Source organism: Argentina silus (assembly GCF_951799395.1).
Source record: "Argentina silus genome assembly, chromosome: 10".
NCBI lineage: Eukaryota > Metazoa > Chordata > Actinopteri > Argentiniformes > Argentinidae > Argentina > Argentina silus.
Genome location: NC_139664.1, coordinates 3143797 through 3166883, shown reverse-complemented (window position 1 = coordinate 3166883; position 23087 = coordinate 3143797). Strand labels below are relative to the sequence as shown.

The 23087-nt window shown below is 43.2% G+C and overlaps 2 protein-coding genes across 4 annotated transcripts in view; one reads left to right on the top strand and one right to left on the bottom strand.

Annotated features, from left to right (window-relative positions):
* Positions 1-37: 37 nt before the first annotated feature.
* Positions 38-20292, bottom strand: rgl2 (ral guanine nucleotide dissociation stimulator-like 2). 3 transcript variants are annotated; one of them, XM_083679102.1, is made up of 21 exons: positions 20100-20292; positions 19148-19243; positions 18649-18821; positions 12034-12081; positions 11734-11817; positions 11391-11551; positions 10859-10915; positions 10279-10472; positions 9771-9880; positions 9332-9547; positions 8544-8647; positions 7568-7652; positions 6748-6807; positions 5808-5894; positions 5646-5678; positions 4902-5023; positions 4640-4729; positions 3410-3503; positions 2820-3047; positions 2504-2618; positions 38-2313 (listed from the first exon to the last, which is right to left on the bottom strand). In XM_083679102.1, the coding sequence occupies exons 3-21, from the start codon at positions 18805-18807 to the stop codon at positions 2132-2134; spliced, it is 2229 nt and encodes a 742-aa protein (XP_083535228.1). In that variant the 5' UTR covers positions 18808-18821; positions 19148-19243; positions 20100-20292; the 3' UTR covers positions 38-2131. The 3 variants fall into 3 exon arrangements, with proteins under 3 accessions (XP_083535228.1, XP_083535229.1, XP_083535230.1); XM_083679103.1 differs by lacking the exon at positions 19148-19243; XM_083679104.1 differs by lacking the exons at positions 18649-18821; positions 19148-19243; positions 20100-20292 and adding an exon at positions 13743-13976.
* Positions 20057-23087, top strand: part of phf1 (PHD finger protein 1) — a gene marked incomplete at both ends in the record, with an annotated part of 11533 nt that continues 8502 nt past the window's right edge. The window contains 2 exon segments of the mRNA XM_083678574.1: positions 20057-20100; positions 20366-20471. Of these exon segments, the coding sequence (XP_083534700.1) occupies positions 20057-20100; positions 20366-20471 (150 nt within the window).

The following is a 23087-nucleotide window of genomic DNA, read 5'->3' as shown; positions in this document are numbered from 1 at the left end:
CTCAATCAAAACCAAATGCATTCATATAAAAAGGACATTTATTTCACAAAAATAATAGGACATATGTAGTGCATAAACATGACGGCTTATATAGCACTGTTGGTGACGGTATTTACAACACACACCATGGGTGTCAAACATATTCCACAGAGGGCCAAGTGTCTACAGGTTTTTCCTCTTCCCATCTACTTGATTGATGAATTAAGGTCACTAATTAGTATGGAACTCCTCACCTGGTTGACTTAATTGAAAGGAAAAACCAAAAGCCTGCTGACACTCGGCCCTCCGTGGAATGAGTTTGACACCTGTGACATACACAATCAAACATGAGAGGGGTGAGCAGCAGAAAGGCACTGAACCATCAGTAGTTTAGCCTGCGCTAGGCTAGCACTTCATCTAAGATTACCCAGAATCCTCTCTCCTCTCCATATGACCACCATACCCGTGCCTCAGCCTCGGTAAAGACGTCAACAGCACTAGGCCCTGGTTGAATACTATAGAAAAGTGCCTTCCGCCATCCTCCCTTCCCTGAAGAGATCACTGATCTGGCATGACTCGGTTGGTGAAAGCAATGCCGTAGATGGCTTGCTTTGACCAATCAAATTATGTTAGATCAGTGACTGCTTCAAGGAATGGAGGAAGGATGCACTTTTAAAGTATTTGATCAGGGTCAAAGTAGGAAGTGTGGCCATGGTTCACAAGAACCCCCTCTAGCCAGGCGTGTCCTGAGCAAGGCTTTTGTTCCAACCAGTCACATCATTTGGTTCGGTTGATATTCTGATTGATACCATAGAGACCATTGATTGTGACATCATTTCACTCTCATGAGATCTGATCTTTTGTTAGTGTCATATAAATGCTTTTGGTTAAGTTGGTGGGATAATATTGTTAGCCTTAATGGTAAGACGTGTATTCTCTGCTGCACTCTGTATGGTCATGGCAATGAGCATTCAGAAGTGCTATATATTTGAGAAAATATACTATATATATATATATATATATATATATATATATATAATATATTCTCAATCAAAAGGTTTGCTGAAATGATCATGTTTATATTTGTTTTATCTTGACCCGTTGAAATGGTTGTAATCTGAGGAGATTTGTTATGCATTTCCATGTAACTTCATCATTCATAAGTTACTTTACGATTTCGACACATGGACTGGTAGCTCCTCGCCAATGTAAACACGATCATGACATCATCAATATACATACAAAACACATACATATATACAAATCATAGAGTTAAAACACATTCGATGAGCCCCAGTGCTTTGTTGCAATGACAGGTTTAAGTCACTTTATGTCACACCTATTCAGCTGCATAAGTCAGCTCAGCGCTGTCTCCATCTCTCATTTTCTTGAGACTCCTTGCATATATTAGTATTTCACCATGCAGCTTCTGCCCGACGTGATTTACGGTCACATTCACTATCTTGATTCACTCTTGATGAGGTTAACATTGTGGATTCAAGAGGTCACAAAGTCTTACAGCTTTGATCGACAGTAATAAGGTTTTCTAATTTTTGGATCCGTTCATGTTCGCCTCATCAACTCGAAAGCGCCCTTCTGTAAAACGTCATACCTACGATGATGCCTGATGGTGTCTGAGGAACCCATTTTGCACCCATTGGGTATCCTCGGTTGCTATTGGTTACACCGCTATTGTCATGTAAGCCATTGGGTTACATGAGAAGGTGAGACTCAAAAGAGGCTCGAGGAAGCAGCACCGTACAGAATCAGTTAAAGGTTAGCCGTGGTCCTGTTAAAGGTGAACGTTTGTAGTGTGCATTGCCAGCAAGAGGGAAAATTGCACTCTTCTGGGAGACCACTCGATGTCCCTGGTGTACACGGAGGGGCAGCAAGTCATTAAGATGTCTTTCAAAGTCCCTGGTGTGGAGCCGTTCATCAAACAAGTTGAGACACGTCCGAAGGGTACTTTTTGGTAGGACAAGCTCTGTTGGAATGTAGAGTTCTGCTTCTAAAAAAAGGCCTAGATCATGTGAGGATTTGGAGAGACAAGGCCGCATCACAACGAGACCTCCGCCTGCATTCTTGCCCCGACCTTGAGGAGAACGAGCCACTTCGGGGAAACACTTGGTTTGGGATTTGGAAAGAGCTGTAATCAAAAAAGAGTCCGGACCAGTCTCCGCCCCTTGGCTTTAATTCGAGGGAAGGTGGCGCTGGTTTCCGTGCTTATTGGGAGAGAGCCAAACGGGTTGCTCCCTCCCCGTCTTCTCAACAGGAAGTCCACACTCGAGGAAGTCATGGCATAGAAGACGTTTCCTGTGGCAGGGATGACCAACTCTGCGCAAAAAAATAAATAAAGACAAATCATGCAAATTGAAAACAAAATGTGACAGCTCATCGCTGTAACAAATGCAAAGAGAACACAGTTTGATATTACTTTATGAATGTGTCATGTCAAAATGAGGGTTAGTATCCCTGCAATGAGATCATCTGTGTTCACATTCACAGACTGAGAGAATATCCTTACCTTTTCCCTCGGGCAATAGTTGAATCAGCTCATATCTGGATGTCTCTTTGGGGTCCTGATTGTGCTTTTCTAAGGCCGAGCTGATCACAGTGGGGGTCTTGTCATTGCTTGTCACCTGAAGAAACAGAGCAAAATGGCATTGACACAAGACAGCTTGACTCCAGTGCTTCGCCTTCTGAGGAAATGTTTTTGATTACTACCATTAAATGTTATTTGCGAATCCAGATGAGAAAAGTGTAAGCGCCGTGTGCAGTCTATCATTTGAACAATGTCAGTTATCCTATCTAAGTTCAAGTCAGTCATCTTGTCTCAGTACCAGTATGCTTCGGTACAAATTGCCATCCTGTAAATCCATCCTTATCCTGACGATTCTCATGTCGGGCCCAGACGATTGGTTGTTATTGGGGGGCGTGTTGCCACAGGAGACTGATCGACGATGTGATTTCACGACATTAGTGGATGGAGTCAATGCGGAGGGGGTGGGGTCATTGGGTGGTGGGGAGGAGTCAACATCCAGACAGGAAACGGAGGGGGATTTCATATGCTGAAATAATAATAGTGATGATAACAATAATAATAATAACCATAGACAGCTATACTTACTGATATGACATGATAACTAGGGGCCAACGCTGTTCCATGGGGGGGGGGGAAGCAAATAAAAAGACACAGAAGAGCATTAAAAGATTTCAAGGTTTTCCTCTTTTAAGGTTGCTCTTCTGTATGTTTTTAGTTCACACACATAATTCACTCTCACACCATCATATTCGATCAGTGAATGAAAATTACTCATCAGTCACTAACTACTAACAGTATATAGTGATAGAAATGACTCAATGTGAAGATGTTTACCCAAAAGGGGACAATAGAATAACTGTAAACACTCGGCCTTGTTTTGTAATTTACCTTGGCAAGTTTGGAGAGTAGGTGATTGACAGGAGAGGGGAAGTCAAAAAGACTGTCACTGTCAGCCGCAAGGCTGGTCCTGGAGGAGCTCAAGCTGTGAAGAAGACATACAATCATAAACCAAGTATGCAGATCATCAGGGATGTGCACAGACATATGTAAGGCCAGGTGTTTTTCCTGAGGGGGAGGCGGTGGGGGTGATGCTATGCAAACCTGCACAGTAATCTGTATTCAAGAAAACAACCAACATATATTATCTTACTCCACCCGTGGGAAATGTTAATGCCCTAGTTAGGTTTGTTTTTCAGTTCCTTCCCGTTCCTCTGAGGTTATTATATTTCCTGTCTAACCACGCTGATGTGTGTATTTCATTAAAAAAATGGCCACCCATTTCTGAGAAATTATATTGTGCCTAATATGCCATTGCCATAGAGATATATGCCTAGAGAAGGCACTGGCTATTTTTGCCATTCATTACACTTGTGACCGCATGAGGGGTGCCATGTAGTCAACTAAAGTGGGACTTCCTATGAGCTGGAAGGGCATCAGTCAATTGGTCTTCTTCTTCAATAGGTTTATCTATAGATTCCGAATGGCGTTCAGGTGCATGACGCCATCTACTGGTGCCAATACGTGACTGACCTGAGTCACTGGAGCTGAGTTCAAACTGAATGTTACCCTGTAATCCAGCGGACTCGTTGTTTTCATTAGTCAATAGTAGACACGTTCACAAAAAACCCGCTTTAAAACGATCTCTGAGAACAAGATATCAAGATATCTCGCTTTGCACGCCCTGATCAGCCCTGATCAGCCCTGCCCATTTGAGTCAAATCGTTTCGATAGCTGTGATGCAGACGGTATGCATCATGAATTGACCAGAAATACACATGAAAATGGATTTCGGGTAAACTTCCCCTTTAACACCCCAGTACAGCAGGTGGCAGTGAATCACAGCTATTTGAATAATGCCCACTCAACTCACAGAAGATGAAGAAAGTTGACTACATGGCGCTCCACATAGAATCACAGTTTATTGTGCGGCTTCTAGTGTTTATAACTCTATTGCCATAACTGACATGTCAGTGTCCCAACGGTCCAGGAAAAAGTCATCCAAAACACACTGCAAAATGTTTACAAAAATGCTGAGAAAATATGAAATCACGGTATCAAGGTCATACCGATGTGTATGCTGAATACTGAAAGCCATTTTGTGTCAGGGTCATAACTTACTCTGGGCACTGAGTGATGATCACGGTTGGGGTCAGGGTTCGCCCGGGACTCGGCTCACATGGTGCCTCGATTTGATTGGACAGTCTGTAACTGCAACAGACATCAATACAGACATCAATACATACGATCAGTCATCAATACATACGATCAGTCAAATATATTCGATGAAATTGCACGTTGTGTGATTGCGTTTTGATTGTTCGTTATAGACATTAACAAAACACTGTACAAAGTGAAATGCGAGAAAATAACTAAAATGTACCTTTCTTCTTCAGTTAACGTAGGTACACTGTGGTACCACTGTTGGAAGGCCTCGTCGGTGATGAAAACACAATTTTTACAGGAAGACTGAAGGAGTCGGATTTGAGCTAAAACCTCAAACTCCTAGGAAGAGAAACATCACTTTAAATATTGCATTACATGATACATTACTCCTCAGTGGTACCTAACACAGTGAAACATGCAAGTAGACATACTATTGTATCTGTGTATGGACTGCTTCAGAATTCAACACAACACCATACGTCTACGGCAGGGGAGGCTGGTGGAGGTAGAAATCGGAGGACGGGCTCATTGTAATGCATGGAATGGAATAGGGAATAGTATCAAATATGCGTGTTTGATACCATTCCTCGTTTGACACCATTCCTCATTCCATTCCATGCATTACAATGAGCCCGTCCTCCGATTTCTACCTCCACCAGCCTCCACTGATCTAAGTTCTTAGGAACATGACCATAAATATATATGCAGACTAACACACATGTGGACTATTTGTGAACTTGAAATGTAAATGTTTGTTCCAGCACTGGTTAATTGTAAAAGTGGCATCCTCATTGACGCATTGTGAGTCACTTCCTGAACCTTGTAGTTGACAAATAAAAAGCCCGACAAATCATCAGGGTGTGACACACACACACACACACACACACACACACACACACACACACACACACATTGCGACACACACACACACACACACACACACACACATTGCGACACTTACCCGTCTCCTTTTGTCAAAGTTGATGTAGCCGTTCTGAAAGGGAGGAACAGGATGCGTCAACGCAACTTCAAGATTTATTTTATTTCGTAAACAACCGCGTCGCACCCAGGGCTAACAGTATGACTAGCTTCCTGTTAACGGTGACGCACGGGTGGGACTCACCTCCAGCCTGTCTTTGACCGCTGTGTCCAGCATGGTGAGGTCCGTGAGGAAGATACCCAGATAGGGCACTGTGCCCTGGGCACTGGACTGGAAGAGAGAGAGAGAGAGAGAGAGAGAGAGAGAGAGAGAGAGAGAGAGAGAGAGATGGGGAAGTGGACAAGAATCAATACCACAAACCAAGAGCCTTATAGTGTAGCGGAGGTGATTTGGAATAACGCTCTGTGATGAGGTAGCCCTGCCTGAGACATGTAAACTGAAGTGTCGCCTTCAGACCTCGAGGATGTCCTTTTGGCCTAACGGTAGACGCTAGTATGAGCGACCAGTGAGACCCGGGTTCAAACCCCACCCATCACACATACTGGAGATATATTTGAACATGTATATTAACACTGTATATTATCTATGTCCCAAACCATCGCATACCATCAGAGCCAGAACCTCAGAAACAGAAACCTCTGGCTATGTACGAACTGCGGCATTGCAATTATTTAAACACATTTTAAAACAGTGTGAAAACAAGGTGCATTTCTGACATTCAGCACACATGCTGCAACCACACATCTGGGTGAAGACCTTATGTATGCCGTTTAGCTGACACTTTTATCCGAAGCGACTAACATTGCAGTGAGTGCATACATTTCAGTATATATGGTCCCAGCTGGAATCAAACCCACAACCTAAGCATTGTTAGCGCCATGCTCTACCAACTGAGCCACAGAGGACCACGACCTTTCACCGTACATGATCTAAATCACCCTTCAACTGTCAAGTACCTCCATATTGAATGATAAACAGCACTGTTGCATGGTCTTACATCATGAATGGATTATTCATGTCCCTGAGTCTGCACAACACTGTCAGTATTCCTTTAGAACAAACTGATGTGAGCTTCAGCTTTGTGGGTGACTTGCAACATGTTTGTGAAGCTTATAAAGCTTACCCCCGTGTGTCTCCTGTGGTTCGTCTTGTTATCCAGGTTGGCAAACTTTGACGTGCCCTCCTGAAAGACACAGAAAAGACATACTTGTTAAAACAGTTTTTTCCCCACGTGGAGGGATATGGGCACACAGATGTGCACATGTTCGTTCTCGCCCAGCACTGATTCAACAAATCAACTATTGAATTTAATCAGTTCAATGAGGTGTGGATTAGCTGACTCAGGTGTGTTAATGCAGGGGTGCCCCCTCCTCTCCTCCCTGTATACTTGTACAGTGTGTACCCCTTTTCCCCACAAACTGAGCCGCAAAGGAAACAGCTTGCTTGGTGAATTATCAAAGCTGCAGCAGAAGGCAGTGATGTTTTTAGAACATCAAAGCTTTGAGTGAAGCTTTCAAATGAAAGCTTGGGCATATGCTTTGATTAATCCCTGTGAGAATCCATGGGCATAATACTGCAAAGGTGTTGATGCCTGAAAAAAACTATAATAGTGATTCAAAATGCTGCTAATCTCCCCAATTTCCCAACCCCCCCAGTCACAATGCACCTTATATACAATACATATGTTTTGGATTGATAGAGTCATTACACAGACCCTGATTAAGCCTATTCCTGGACTTAATAGAGCAAGTCTCCATTGAAAGTGCTTTTTAGAGGGTAGACTTAATCTTGGTCTGTGCAGACCCCTGAATGGAAAGGAATTTGGGAAGAGTAAACAACTTTTCAATAATAATGACATACTGCATTGACACAGGCTTGTCCCCTTCCCATATTGCTAGTATTATGGGATGTGCTTGTGCAGTCTCTCCATCCCAGTGACTCACCTCTTTGAGCAGTTCCCTGCTCTGGGAGTAGTTGTCCTTCTCTGAGAAAATGTTAGACAGCTCCTCGTATCTCCTCACTGCTTCCCTGTCAGGGTCACGTGACCAAAACAATGAGTCATGACGGTTAATGCCAAAGGCGTGTTAGGGCCTGGACAGATAACACGCACTACCCTCACCGTCAAAATTACTCATTTGCTGTAGCTGTGCAAAGATGAGCTGTGTTCAAATGCTTAATTTACATTTACATTTATGGCATTTAGCAGACGCCTTTATCCAAAGCGACTTACGGCAAATACATTTGTTTAAGTAAGTGAATCATCTATCCATCAGTCATCAGAAGAAAAAGTAATCAATGCTCAGACCAGGGGCCATTGGCAGTCAAAATGCTAGAAGAAGAAAGAATTACTTGTACAGGGGGGAAGTAGGGATGAAGAGGTCTTTAGGAGGGTTAACTATGAACGTGTAAAACAGTATAAAAGGCATACAATAGTAGGGTACTGAAAATGATGGCGTTTGTATCTATAAATATGACTGAAAATAACAGTTATGCAAAGGACTGTGTTAGTAATAGTAATAATGAGCCTGTGTTATGGGGATGACGGTGTTATGGGGATGACAGTGTTATGGGGATGACAGTGTTACAGAAATGACATACACTACAAGTCAAAAGTTTGGACACACCTTGCCAAGAGTGTGCAAAGCTGTCATCAAAGCAAAAGGTGGCTACTTTGAAGAATCTAAAATCTAAAACATATTCTGGTTTGTTTAACACTTTTTAGTTTACTACATAATTCCATGTATGTTCCTTCATCATTTTGATGTCTTCAATATCAATCTACAATGTAGAAAATCCATTGAATGAGAAGGTGTGTCCAAACTTTTGACTGGAACTGTACACATACAGCATCACAAAAACATCAATACCAAAACACTGTGGCGTGCTGCGTTTCCCATTCTAATTGCTTCATCCACATACCTGTCAGTCTCCAGCCAAATCCTCCTCAGCCTGTGTATGGGGTTACTCTGCAGGGCTGACACAATGGCATAAAGAGAGGAGAAGTTCTTCCTGGCTCTGCACTCCTGTTGCAAAAACACACGGAAAACAGCACTGAGAATACCTGCCGGTCAATAGGTTTGGGTGGCATTGAGTTGCACTCGCTGTCTGATGTGCTAAATTATGCATAGCCCTAAGTGTCTTTCCCTGTGAAAGAAAAGTTGGGTGGGGTGAGGTGAGAAGGCTGCTTTGGCAACAAACAACGATATCCTGCCAATAAGAGGGTGTGTGAGAGTGTGTGTTTAGAAACAATCTCCTTCACACTCACCGCATGAGAGACAGAGTTTGTTTTAATCCAGAGAGAGGCCTAGTAATGACTCAGCTTGCTCAAATGTCCATAACGACCTGACGTGTGAGTGTGTACAGAGTCAGCAAGAACAGTCCTGCAAGCTCACAATGTTCTCCTCAACAACAGGGCGGTGGCAGTGTTAAATATACAGCATTGTAAGAACAAGGAACGCATAAAGGCAACGGAAAGTGCACTTGCCGTCTTGGTTTAAGCTTTGTGATGTACTGCGTGTACTTTTGTACACAAATTCCCTCTGGACAAGAAAAGCTAGAAATGCTAATGAAATGACCTTTTCATATTCCTCTGCTACTTTCATTTACATCTTTCCTCCCCCCTCTTTACGCGCCTCTACCTCTGCCATAGATCTGGATAAAAATACAATAAAGATGTCATTAGTCTTAGTCATGTTTGACCCCCTGACCTCTGCCACGCTGATCCATTTCTCCAGGAGGCTGGCCCTCTGCTGGCTGCGTAGCCACGTGGGCCACAGGCAGGACGCCAGGACGGCGTTGGCCAGCTTGTTAAACTGGCGTACAGTGGCCCGGACGGACCAACAGACGCCCTCCCGCCCCTTCTTGTCCCTCTGAGACCACAGGGAGCCCAGGCAGTGGTACGGGACCAGACGGACAAACAGCTCCTGAGAGAGGGAGGGAGAGAAGGAGGGATGGTGAGAGAGAAACAGAGCCAGAGAGAAAGAGAGAAGGATAGCAAGTGAGCATAGAGGGCAGGAAAAAAAGAAGGAGAAGGAGAGACAGAGGGAGAGAGAAGAGGGCGAGAGAGAGGGAAAAGACTTTAAAGACTTAAAGTCAAGGACAATTAATTTGCATCATGGGGGGGGGGGGGTCAGGGGTCAAACTCACACTCTCTATCTTGGTAAGTTGCTCAGCAATCAGCCCAGAAGGGAAGCCCAGGATGTTGGTGGCAGCAAAATTGGAGGGGTCAGAGGGCGGGCTTGTAGAATTGGCTTTATCTGCAAGACAGAGATTATTCAATTCCTATCTCAATTAAATAAACCCATCAGATCATAATGATATTGCTATTCAGTGGGCTCTGCGGTGTATGCCTCATATCATCATATTCCATCACTTGGACAGGAGACAGAATATTGAGGCAAAAAAATAGATTTCTGTTTGAAATAATCAGAGAAAAGCAGCCAATTAGGCTGGGATTTTAGAACCCTACAAACTCCCAGGGTAGGGCCTGAGGCTTGGTTTGGTGGCAACCACTGCCACTAGAGGTGCATGAACTTGTGAACATAAAATAAAAACTAAAGAACTATAAAATGGGAATTCCCTTCCTATTTCTAAAAAAAAGTATAAAACAGGGTAACCCCTGCTTGACTATGATCAACCCAGAGTGCATGCTGACCTGAGAGAGATTCAGATAGTAGGGCCTTTTCACTGAGCTCCTCTGCTATTCTGAGCAGGCGACCGCGGATGTCTGCCCCTGAGGTGTCTGTGGGGAGGAGGGGGGCCAGGCGGAGGAGACGGGAGGGCTCTCCCAGAGAGTGGAAGTCTTCAGGGTACTCAGACAGCCACGTGCTGAACACAGTACACACAGCTCTGAGAGGGGGTGGGAGAGGTGAGAGAGTTATTGTAAGAATTTACACACACACACACACACACACACACACACACACACACACACACACACACACACACACACACACACACACGCACATGGACACGCAACCAGCCTTGAACAAGAGCCAAATATCATAGGGATGTACAGGGATACACAACAGAGCACATTCACTCCCGAGCAAGTAGGAGGTATTTCAATAAAAATACCAGAGTTGCACACACGCACGCACGCGCGCGCACGCGCACACACACACACACACACACACACACACACACACACACACACACACACACACACACACACACACACACAAAGGAACCCTGTGGAGGTGGAAGATGTTATCGTGCTATTTTCAAAGACTCACCTGTTGAAGGCTTGCCTAGTCTGACTCCTTATACTTTCCCCTGGCGGATGCTCCAACCTGCAGAGAGAAAGAAAGATGGAAGATGAGAGAGACTGAATTCTGTGTGAGAGAGAAAAATCCCAACTTGAAAGCGTAACACCACTTCAAATAATAACGTTCCCACTGTGTGATAAAGTTAGCATTTACGCCTTTTTGGTTTCAGCTGGTTGGGATAAGAACAGTCCAAATGCTTACAAAAATGACGTGCGCATTTCAAGGCCTAGGGGAGATAAAGGCAATCGAATTCCTTCAACGATTTAGTCTTCTCTCCTTCTTTTCCTGCCCTTGCTCTTTTCACCTTAAAAAAAAACCTCTCACGACATGGTCCATCCGCAGTGCATGAACAGCCTGGCCTTGATAAAGACTGCCTGTGTTTATGAGCCTTAAGCATTATTAGAAATGCTTTTAGCAAGTCTTACAGGGCAGTACAAACACATTCTAGAGTCATAGAATGTATCACCAAACCTTCCCTCCCCCCCTCACTCCTTCCTACCTGTCAGTCAGGATGTCCAGCACTCTCTTGGTGGAGGTGAAGGAGCGATAGGTGGAGAGGAAGATGGTGATGAAGGAGGAGTCTCCCATGGAGAAGGAGTGGAGGAGGTGCAGGACCAGCTTCTCCTCCGTCCCCGCTTTCACACACTGGGAACGTGAGAACTGGACGGAGGGGAGAGAGGGAGAGAAGGAGAAAGAGAGAGAGAGAGAGAGAGAGAGAGAGAGAGAGAGAGAGTCAGTCAGTAAGACAAACATATTACCATGCATATTATTTGTCCATGTCTCAAGTAGTCTTGTGTTGTCAGCAATAACAACACCAAGCATTATTCAGGATGCAATCTCACCGTTGGGCTGGTGGGGGCGCCATGATGTTGCTTCGTCACTACAGTGTATATCACTCCATCTTCCTCTTCCTCCAACACAGTGGACTAGGGAAGAGAGAGAGAGAGCATGGAGCGCTTCAGGGCATGCTGTGTATTTTGTCATGTGGAAGTCAACTGTTCAAATGGCTTAGATTAACCTTTTGAATTTGAAGCCCAAGAATGGAAAGGCTTAATCCTACCATGACATATGTGCAACTTATACTTTTGCGTGATTTACAAGAAAGTCACAAGCATTTACAGTCACAAGTATTTTGGGCTTACCAAGTCCAGCGGACAGTACCACGTTGTCTTCATGGGGGAAGGCTCCACCTGAGGGCACAGCAAACAAATAACATTCATACTCATGAATGAATATGTAGAAATTATGACTAAATCGATTAGGACTTGATTACAACCTAAGGTTTCACACAGAGGCCTGAAATACCGAGTGCCACACAATTAGCATACCGTGGTTTTATAATTATGTAATTAACATTGATCAATATGTGTAGGAGTTTCAAGGTGTGAAGTGGTTTAATTGTGAAACTCTGAATGGAATGAGAAGAGACCGTAAACAAACATGGGTAACAAATCAACAGAATGTAAAAGGCTGCAAAGTGTGTAAACACAAAGCCATCCAACTGAATGTACTACACACAGGGAAGGAACTGGGGCTGAACGCACTGAATCGTTTTGAAATGTAAAATGGGAGTAGCTTAATCTAAATGTAAAGCAAAAAAACCTCGAACTGTTCAACTGTAAAATGAAAAATGAAAAAGATGTTGACTTATGACTTATAATGAAATATACTCAAGTACAACAGTTGTATTTTGGAAAGTAGAGAGCAACCTGCAATTGTATATCTCTGAAATATACCAATTTGAAATACTAAATAGTCCAATTTGAATATCACAAAATAGCTGTGATAAGCTAAGCAAAATTGCTTGCTGCTACATCACTGACTGCAAAACCTCACTTGCAAGAGAAGTGTCACTGAAACACTCACAGAATTTCCCCTGCGTACGAGAAAACTAGCGAGACGCACTAATTAATGTATTAATCCATTACGATACTGATGAATGTATTAATTAATGTATCAGTTTACACTTCTCCTGACATTGACACTCATGCTACTGTGATTTTCCATGCTGAAAAATGCATGAGAAAATACAATGACATCATTATTAGTCTCCGACAACGTCATTGCTCCATACAACAGCACTCATACACGCTCCAGCTGGGCTCTTCAGCATGCAGTGTGAATATTTTCCATTCCTTGAGCAATCCCTAAACACCCAGTTAAAACGATGTCACCACAAACACAAAAGCGTTTCGACATCTTTTTATCAATGTAGCCCCGTTATTTAGCCCCCTGTTGCATTCATCCCCTTCAGTTGTCTACAAACCCCATTAGGACCACAATGTATTTTTTCTTGTGCCTAACCCTAACCCTAACCCTAACCCTAACTCTAACTCTAACCCTAACCTTAACCCTAACCCTAACCCTAACCCTAACCTTAACCCTAACCCTAACCCTAAACCTAACCTTAACCCTAACCCTAACCCTAACATATCCAAGTCAACATGCGAGAGCAAATGCATAAGAAAAAAGCAGGCCATATTATCTAGCCATTAAAGTTAAACAATAGCTGTTGTTTGTTGTGTCCTTATTTGACCCTTAAGAGCAGCTGTTTCTGTAAATAGCCACAGTTAGCCTCAATAAGCTTTATTCAAATTGCCTTGACTTAACCAAAGGTCAGTGTTCAAGGAAATGTATCTCATGCAATAAACGTGAATTCATCCTGTTGTGCTGAATCCATAAGACTCGTAATAGATTCAAATCTAGAACCAGTTGGTCTACCTGCAGTCTCTGCTTGTTTCTGTTGTTGATCTTGTCACGAATTCAAATCTAACTGCTGCTCTTCCATTTTCCCACGTTTCCTGCACTGTATCTGATCAACCCCCCCCCAAAAAAAACCCACACAAGTTACCTTTGACTCGGCAAGTCCAGACAGGCTGCAACCCCTCAGCTTCCTTGAAATCTTCACAAGAAAGGCACCAACACCATCTCTCCCACTTTCTCTCATCTGTCTCTTTCTTATCCTCTTTTTGCCTTTTTACCGACTTTTTTCTCAGTGGCCGTGTGGACCCGGTGCTATCTAGTGTGTCCTTGTCTTTGGCTCTACCTCTCATTCGTTCGTCTCGCACACAAACACAGACAAACACACCTGAAGTCGTTGCTAGGGCCGCCCCCTCTGTCTCCGTCACATGGACACACCTATTGGGCACACCTATTATACACACACACACACACACACACACAACAGTCAGCACAACACTCCCCTGTACAGTTTCTCTACTGTAAACAAAAAAATAATTGTTTTTTTTCTTTTAGCATTGTGACTGCCAATGGCCCCTGGTCCTAGCATAGCTTTGTTTTTCTTATGGTGCCTAATGTATAGATGATTCACTTACTTAGACAAGTGAATAACGTTTGCTAAATGCCATAAATGCAACACAGACACAGTCAGATAAAGACCCACACACACACACACACACACACACACATACACACGCTCACACACACACATGCGCACACACACACACACACACACACACACACACATGCGCACACATGCACAATCCAAGGGCCTGCAGCCATTGGCTGAACAATGCCTCCTCTCTTTCAATCCCTCCGTCCCTCTCTTTTCATGTACGAGTGATCTTCCCATTGTTGACAAACCTGTTTGACAGAGTATCCTATCACACTGAATAGGACACACGCAGACACACTTGACTGTCTGCAAGTGAGCCAACCTCATCTCTACCTCAGCGAACCCTCTTGAGACGGATCATTACTTCCACAGACACATAGCTGTTAATGAGTGACAAACAGCCTACTAATGACAACTCATAAATGTTACAAGTGAACTTACAACCCAGGAACCAAGCCCTGTTTACTTAAGGACTTGTTTACACACAGGTGGAGACTTTCACAGCCCTAGAGGGGCAGACTGGTGGCTAGCCTGTCTACTAATGCTACCGTCATCCCCGAGCATGAGTAAGGCCACTCTTGGCTATTATTTATCTGTGAAAAAATACAGCTGGAAATGCCCTCCCCCTGGCTGGAAAAATTTTATAGTTTTTTTTGTAATAACTACTTGTGATGACATCACAGGGGCTAATTTTCTTAGGACCCTTTTCGTTTTTATCTTTTTAACCACAGAATGTAGAAGATCGTCGTTTTCACATACGTAGACACTGGAATGGTGCTGGAGATAATGAACAAAGAGGTTAAAAAGTGGTGGAATGCCCCTTTAACGTGTTAACCTCCCTGCGGCCACGTTTAGCCGCGATAGTCTGTTAGTCAATGTTAGCATAGCTCTGTTTACCCGTTTCGCTAACTACACACGTAGCATCCTCTATATCCAGAAGAAGGAAGACGTTGTGTAAACATAGGGGCTAGAAACCAGTTTCAGAGGCAGTCCATCAGTTTATTCAGCTCAATGTAAAACACAAAGAACATAACAACATGCAGGACTGGTAGAGGGGCTTATTTGTATGTTATGTCACACAAACACTATGTCATGTGTTATCAGTCCTACGTCAGTGCACAGAAAACAGAAAAACCATTGTGTGGCCTGTGCACTCCGGCAACCAGGGATATCATTAACTAACCGTAGCTTGTTTCACAGGGACAATGTGTGGCTGTAAACGTATGACCAAGAATAACTTGTTAACATTTTTAAACCACTGTTTTCCCTCCATATTTTGACCCGAGCGAGGAGGTCAAGTTCTCCCTGAACTCTTACTGATCCATTGAGTTACTGGTTGGCCAAAACCACTTCCTCGTATTGGTCATAGGCATCTTTGGTATGTCTGGTCGATCCTTGGGTAACCGCAAGATCTTCAGATCAGTGAGAGGAGATGGAAGAGACAAAGCTATGTGAATGTCGGATGTTGTGGCTTTTCACTCACACTATTTCTGATCAATCTAAGGCGCAACATTTTGGAGTCAATCTCTGACAAGAAATCTAAGCTGCTAAGCTGCTTCAGGGGGAGGATATGAAAACAATCTATGACTGTAAGTGGTTGAGGTTCGTTCTATGAAACAAATCTCGATAAGGGAATGTGCTTGACTCCCCGCAGATAGCATTCAAATCTCCAATTTTGTCTGTACAGCTCAAAACGTTTCTTTCTCTCTGTCCACTTACGCCATTGTTTTAACTGTTTATATTCTTTGTGTGTGGAACCTCTCTGTGACTCAACACGCTCCTTGTCTCTATATTTCCATCCTTTCTTTTCCCTCCATACAGGAAGCACATAATACGCGGAGACAAACACAGGAAGCAGGACGTGCTGTCGTGTCGCGATGCTATTTTTCCTCCTTCTCCTTCCCTTTTACAACCCGGCTCTGTCCTGACTACTATGGCGGGCATCGGACTGCGGCAGAAAAAAAAGAAAAAGCAGGAAGAGGTTCACAATCTCTACATCTTCACCCCCCCCTGTCTTTACGTAGTCTCAAGTTCCACTTCCGTCACTTGTTTGATACAAACAACAGCCATTTCGGGGTTTGTCCCCCTTAAATACGTCTTACCACAGTAAGATGCGTTACAAAAGGATAGCCGTTGAATGGAACTTCATTGTCATTTGAGCAGGTCATTCCACCACAGCCACCATTACTGTTTAGAACTTTATCGACTGTGAGGTCATAAATACATCTTCTGAGGCTTTATTTAGAGATGCCCATTGTTTGTTGAGTGCTCCCCTCGCTCTCCCTCGCTTTCTCCCACCCCTTCCTTCCCATCTTTCTTTGCTCTTCTTCTCACGCTTCATCCATTCATCCCTCGGTACTCTGTCTCCCCCTCCCTTTTAAGTAAGACCTTGTGGTATTTTGGTCAGAGGTCCTCTTGTTCCCTTATGCCAAATCTAATATGAAATCTCTATCTAATCTTCTTTAGTAAGGTTTTAACAATCCGGGTTAATGTCCTGGAGACAAAACACTCAATCTTTTGAGTCGACCTACATACTCAAGTCAAGAGTGAAACCTCAATAGACAATGTGGGTCACCATACTGTTATAGCAGTGTTATGATCAAACCATAAGCCTCATTTTTAGAAAAAAAACGGAAAAAACATACTTGAGAAATGTTCACAGCAAGCGGTGACTGTAAAACAAACAGTAGCTCACGCCTCTGAAACCAGACCTGGATCTCTGAGAACAGTCTGCATTTTTCTGAGTGGATAAGTCTCATAGACAGGAGGGGGGGGGGATGGATTCTCATGGTGCAGTCTGACCCCATTGTTCCGACCTATACACATGCATCCAAGTTTCCCTCATTAAAGAATGAACAAGCGATCCGGGTTGGATTGCACTTGACAGACCTGTCCTCAGAGACCGCCTACGATATCTGAGTGCTGCGGCGGGGAGAGCAGGTGTACAACACATCGACCCACTGACCGTCCCATGCATTATTTACCTTGAGGCCGTGCTGCAGTCATGTGACCAAAACAAAGGGGAAGTTACCCCAGCTGGTGTGTCAGTCAGTGTGACTTCTATTTATGGCTCCTGGGGAGTTTCTTGAGGCTGCATGCGAAGTCGAGTCAAAGCCAGTAAGATGTGTCACGTGCCTGAGCGGTCTGAGCACTAGACTAGAGCCCCACATGAGCAGCTCGGAGAGTCGGTCTGTGGCTGATCGAATAGCCTTATGTAATAATTAGGTGAGTAGTTATTCACATGACATCTAATCCATTGACGAAATGACAACAACAGGTCTGTTCTCATCTTAACTGGAGCTGGTGCGCTGAACAATAACTTTGTTTCAACCAATGATACGATTCGATACTGAGACAGTGAAATAACTAAAACCTGACTTACTCATTACTAACGTACTGTGCATGCAAATGAGAACTTACAATTAAAACTATTTCGGGGAGCAGGCTGGGCTGTAACTGCACAGCAAATTACTGCCTCAGCAGTCTGATAAGGGCTTGTCTGTGTGAGCCAATGGAAAATTCACTAAGGTTAAGCATCGTGGGAAAAAAACTCCCATGCAGCAAACCTGTTCAAGTTTGCACCCTCATTCAAAACAACTTAAGGCACACAGTCTTTTCTGATTTGACTGCAATGGAAATGAAAAAAGCATATTCCATATTCGGTGGGAAAATACATATTATTTAAGCTGCATAGTTTTACATAATGTAACACGACGCTTGGAAGCTCATGTACATATCTTCGAGACATTTCATTCAATGCGTGGACAAACTTAATCTCACTGAGTGACACAGGATACCTCGGTGGAAACAACCTCCTCCTTGGTGGCTCTCGCTGAGTCAGAACGACTTCATTCCCCAAGGCTTTTTGGAAAACCAACCAACCGCATCTGCTGTTTACGCTGGAGGGAGACCTGTTACCACGGTTTCACAGAGGACTGCTCCAAAACACTGACCCCCCCCCCCCCCCACACACACACACACACACACAACGCAGAGGAAAGTGAAGAGATTTGAAAAGGCAAAGTAGACAACCTGACATAAGCTGAAATTACACTGTATAAAATGGCATCTATGCCATGTATGGGATTCTCCATCAAAGGCATCTACAGTACGACAAGTAATGGGCCCTAAGACAAAGGTGTACTGTGAGATGCTGTGAGAGAATGTTGGAAACACTGCCAACCATAACTTTATTACTTCACAGGTGTTGAAGTGAAACTGTCTCTGTCACTATCAGGGATGGAGCAAATTCCTTTCCAATTCCGTCGTAATCAGGAAGTGTTTTGGAATTCAAAAATGCCAAAGCTTTTTATTTTCAGTTGACAGACTGAATGTACAGGGTTCAGCCTTACACCTTAAGTGTTGCTAAGTTTGTCAAAATCGAAAGGGAATCACTTCTTACTTCTGAGGAGTCCGGTTCGTTGCTGTCGGTCGCTTTCCCTGTTTGGCAGCTGGGGGCGCCGTTGTCAGGCGGTAAGGGCCGGTAGGCAATGAGTGGCACATCTCTTGACTCCACCCCTGGCAGGTCCATTCCACATGTTCGCAAACTACGAGGGAGCATGGCGACAGCAGCAGCTAGGAAGCAAAGGGCAGACACAGAGAGGGTTCAAAATAGGGTCAGGGATAATTATTATTTTAGACCAGATTAAATCATTCCCTGTACAAACTCACTTTCTGGCAAATTAACTCGCCTCTACCTGTGCCGGCCCCATTGCCATAGCCAACTGTTTATGGTTAGCATTTCCTGCCATAAAAAAGTCCAGATCAGTAACTGAGTGATAGTGAACAGCACAGGGGCACATCTCATGCCAAGCAATAAAATAAAATACAATAAAAGTGCTTTAAACCAACGCTTTGGTGGTAGGAGGTCATTTGGAAGTTCATTTGTTTACATGATTTACATTTCACTGCTCCAGCTCTGAATTTGAATGCCAGTCACTCCTTCCTTTTCCCTCTCTGGTATGTTGATTGCCTTGAAGATAGAAATCTAGAAAACGCTGTTTCAGGAAGAGAAGAGAGGGAGATAGGAGGATGTTGATATGAACTACTGTCTATTTGGAGAGTGCAGATATGGATGAATCATTGCTGATTCACAACAATAAAATGATGACATTTTCTGGTTCTTCTCTGTAGACTTGCATTCAGTATTCTATATTCTACCATAATAACGGTGCTGCATTATTTGGTGTGGAACCAACATTTTACAATTTAGCATTGACCTTTTTTTCCTTTGAGCAGTTTTGAAAGAGAATGAAATGCAATTGTCTCCTCTTACGTTTTTAAATGCATGTAGGACATCCAACTATAGGCATCTATGGGGCACTGAGCCGCTCAACGTCATCGCAAAATCGTCCTCAAAGGTATTTTGTTGAGTTAGGCCTATTTTCAGTCTTGAGAGCATGGATATATTTTGAAGAGAGGATGTTGTCTTTTTACTGTTGGTTGCAACGGTCACTTCAGGATCTGAATAACCTCTATTCATAAACCTGCCTCTGACCAAGGAAAACATTCAGCCTATGTACGGTATCCACACTGTAACTAGGCTACAGTAGGTAAGTCACTCCCCAAATGTTCCCTTTGAATGCATTTCAGCCGTTGGGTGGTGCTATATTGACCTGTGCAAAATTGTATACACCTTCACTCACAATAGGAAACACCTATGGGTAGCCTATCAAACGCAACATCCGAAATAAAGTTTGCGCGTTAACATTGTTTGTTTCTCCTGTAACACAAGGTACGAAGTCTATCCTATAAATTAATACACTACCGTTATAAAGACATGCTTATAAGACCCTACAATAAAAGCAATGATGGAATTACTAGCTGTCATTCGTGGCTACATCGAGAACTTACTGTGAGCCCTTCAACACTCGCTGGATGATGCGTGTCCAACTGTGGTCAGCTTAATTCCGACAGCATTGGATGGCTGCTGTGTTTGCCGCGGTGGAATACGGTAACCGGTTATTTAACGAATGTCGCGCACATCCGTTCCTTCACCGACGACGAAGGGGGAGAGTCTCTCCCTCTATCTGTGTCCCCCGCTGGTCGCCCGTCAAGCCCTTATGGGCTGATAGCAGCACTGAATGTGTGCACACTCCCCCTCTCCTCTGACGGCGCAGTTCCTGTAGTTGTGCGCTCAGCTCGTTTGGCAACAACCTGCACTTGACTCACTGGCAGAGTCAAAACAGTGGTCACCTGGGAAATATATGTGACTGTGCGTTTGGGGTACAATATGAAAAATGCCAAAGAGACTCTAAGAACAAAATCAATACAGCATGCACGCACACACACACACACACACACACACACACACGCACGCACGCACACAAACACACACACACACACACACACACACACACACACACACACACACACACACACACACACACACAGACTCTCCCTCCCTCTCTCTCTCTCTCTCTCTCTCTCTCTCTCTCTCTCTCTGTTAGCCTGCTTTATCCGAATATATGAGCATCTGTAAAGGCTAAAAAAACGAAGCAACCCTGATTAACATAATGTCTACTGTATATTAGGAAATGTGTTACTCTATTTCCAGATCATGCTGCCTGACATATGGGCCTACTGCCCTACCATCCTTTGCATAATCAGGAAGTGTTGAACAAGTACCGAAATTGAACAACACAAATGCATTTGTTAAAGCGCTGAGAAAACCTCAGCTCCCATGTTAGCTGTTGTTTACCTTTTTCTCTAATATTCTTTCGTTCTTTCTTTTCATCCTCAACCACTTCTAAGGAGCATTGACGTGTGGTTTTTTTAATTTTTTATCAGAAGCTCATGACTGTAGCCTATAGTTCATCCTCAGTCTCATGACATGACTGCACACAAAGCATTGGTTGTGTTTGTGAGAGAGAGGCGTCTGTATTCCAAATGAAGAGCACAGGCTAAGCATCAACCTTGTAACCCCTGTAAGAGCGCCGTTGCGAATGAATAGCAGCCATTTTCTTCTGTGCAGAGATAAATTACTGTGTCACAATGAAATACTGTGCCTTGAATCGCCTCCTTTGTTTACAGTTATCAATAAATTATACATCCTTGAGATATTATATTCTCTAGAAGGTGAGACTTACTGATTATCTGACTTGCTTCACTTTCAATAATAATAACACAATAATAATAACACATACTGCATGTAAAGTAGCAGGTAATATTATTTGACTTTTTCCACTTAAAAACCCTGTTAGTGATTTCTGCATGCAGGGCCGCCAACGAAACAATGTGCATAGCAAAGGCATTAGCATAACATGCAAATAGCACTTGATTTCTATGACCTACAGTCTCTGTTGTGTTCAAGGAATGGCATTCCATGAGAGCAGCATTACTTTTTTAAAACAGGATTTAAATCTTTACGTAATGTGTTTACAAAGCCTCAAAAGATAAAAAACAATGGAGTACTTATTGCTTTGGTAAATAATGTTGTTCTCCTCCTTTCTCAATGTTCTACCCATTCTAGTATGTAGAAGTCATATTCAACAAGCAAGGGGTGTATTTGATAACACTGAAAACTGAAAACTGCTCTGTTCCCCAGAATTAAAACATAATAATTGTAATTAATTCCGTCAAAGTTACATGGAACAACATTGGTCCTTATTTGACCATCTTTGAAACAGAAATGTTATTAATGAACTCTTTTCTTGTTTCCAGTCAAGTGGTCTGATCTATTTTGATTGGTAGGACGCCATACAATGGTGTATAGGCTGCATTCGGAATGGTGACTTTGACGCTCCCACACCTTAAGTCAGAAGATTTGAGATCGCTTTAAGCCATAGGACAGCCTCTGGTATGGCCCTATTCCAAGAGGCAAAGCCATCTCTGAACGCTAATGAGAAATTCCAAAGATCTGTCGTCACACACACACACACACACACACATACACACATACACACACACACACACACACACACACACACACACACACACACACACACACACACACACACACACACACACACACACACACACACACACACACACACAGCTTTGTGAACTGTTCTATACAGCTTGAATCCCACTGCATCATCACCACTTGCTGTGCATCAGAGGCACAGCGTGATCGCCATCTAGTGTTGCTCAGGAGGAACTGACCCTGGCTGTCATTCTTTAGATATGCCAGTGGCCATTTTGAGCACAAAACATTATTAGCATATGCTTGACTGTTGTGAAATATGCATCTGACAAAATGAAAAAAAAAGACGTTACAGGAAAAAAAGTATAAACCCATAGCAAACCAGGTCATTATACTAACTAACTGTGAAAACAATTAAATTGTAGGATATTGTACAGTGCAAATGCCATACTGGATACTGGATTCTCAGAAGTTCAACTGGAACTTATACCATCACCTAGAAATGCGCTGTTCATGAATAACTCTAAAGGGTGAGTGGCCCATTTCTAATTGGTTGGCTACAATACAAATGACATGATTGACTTGTTTGTACATCTAACTCAGAATGATCAATAGACTCGTTCTGATTTACAGTATACCTAGGGCCTAGGTATCATGCACTTACACCTTGCACAAAAAGCAATGCTACTCAGCTGTACATGTACTTAACTGTACGCTAATGGTAAAAAAATATATACTTTGCACTTGCTATAGAGCAATTGTTTTTGTTTAAACCATCATTCATATTAAATCCATGATGGTCCTCTATTGATGATCTGCAATGACAGGTGCAAAGAGTTGGCCTTCTTATGAATCCCTTCAAAGTTGCTGCATATTGCAACATGTCACATTTTTTGCTATAAATAATCAGATGTGCCGCCAACCTTTCAGTGAAATAAAACGAATGTGTACTCATTTCTGCTGAAATAAATTATAGT

Bases quoted from the DNA above. Each gene is read 5' to 3' on its own strand.
- rgl2 (XM_083679102.1), bottom strand. From the start codon at position 18,807: ATGCTCCCTCGTAGTTTGCGAACATGTGGAATGGACCTGCCAGGGGTG. The intron at 11,818-12,033 runs GTAAGCCCAAAA...TCTCTTCCCTAG, and splicing joins GGTACTGTCCGCTGGACTTG to TCCACTGTGTTGGAGGAAGA. The intron at 10,473-10,858 runs GTGAGTCTTTGA...ACCCCCTCTCAG, and splicing joins ACTAGGCAAGCCTTCAACAG to AGCTGTGTGTACTGTGTTCA.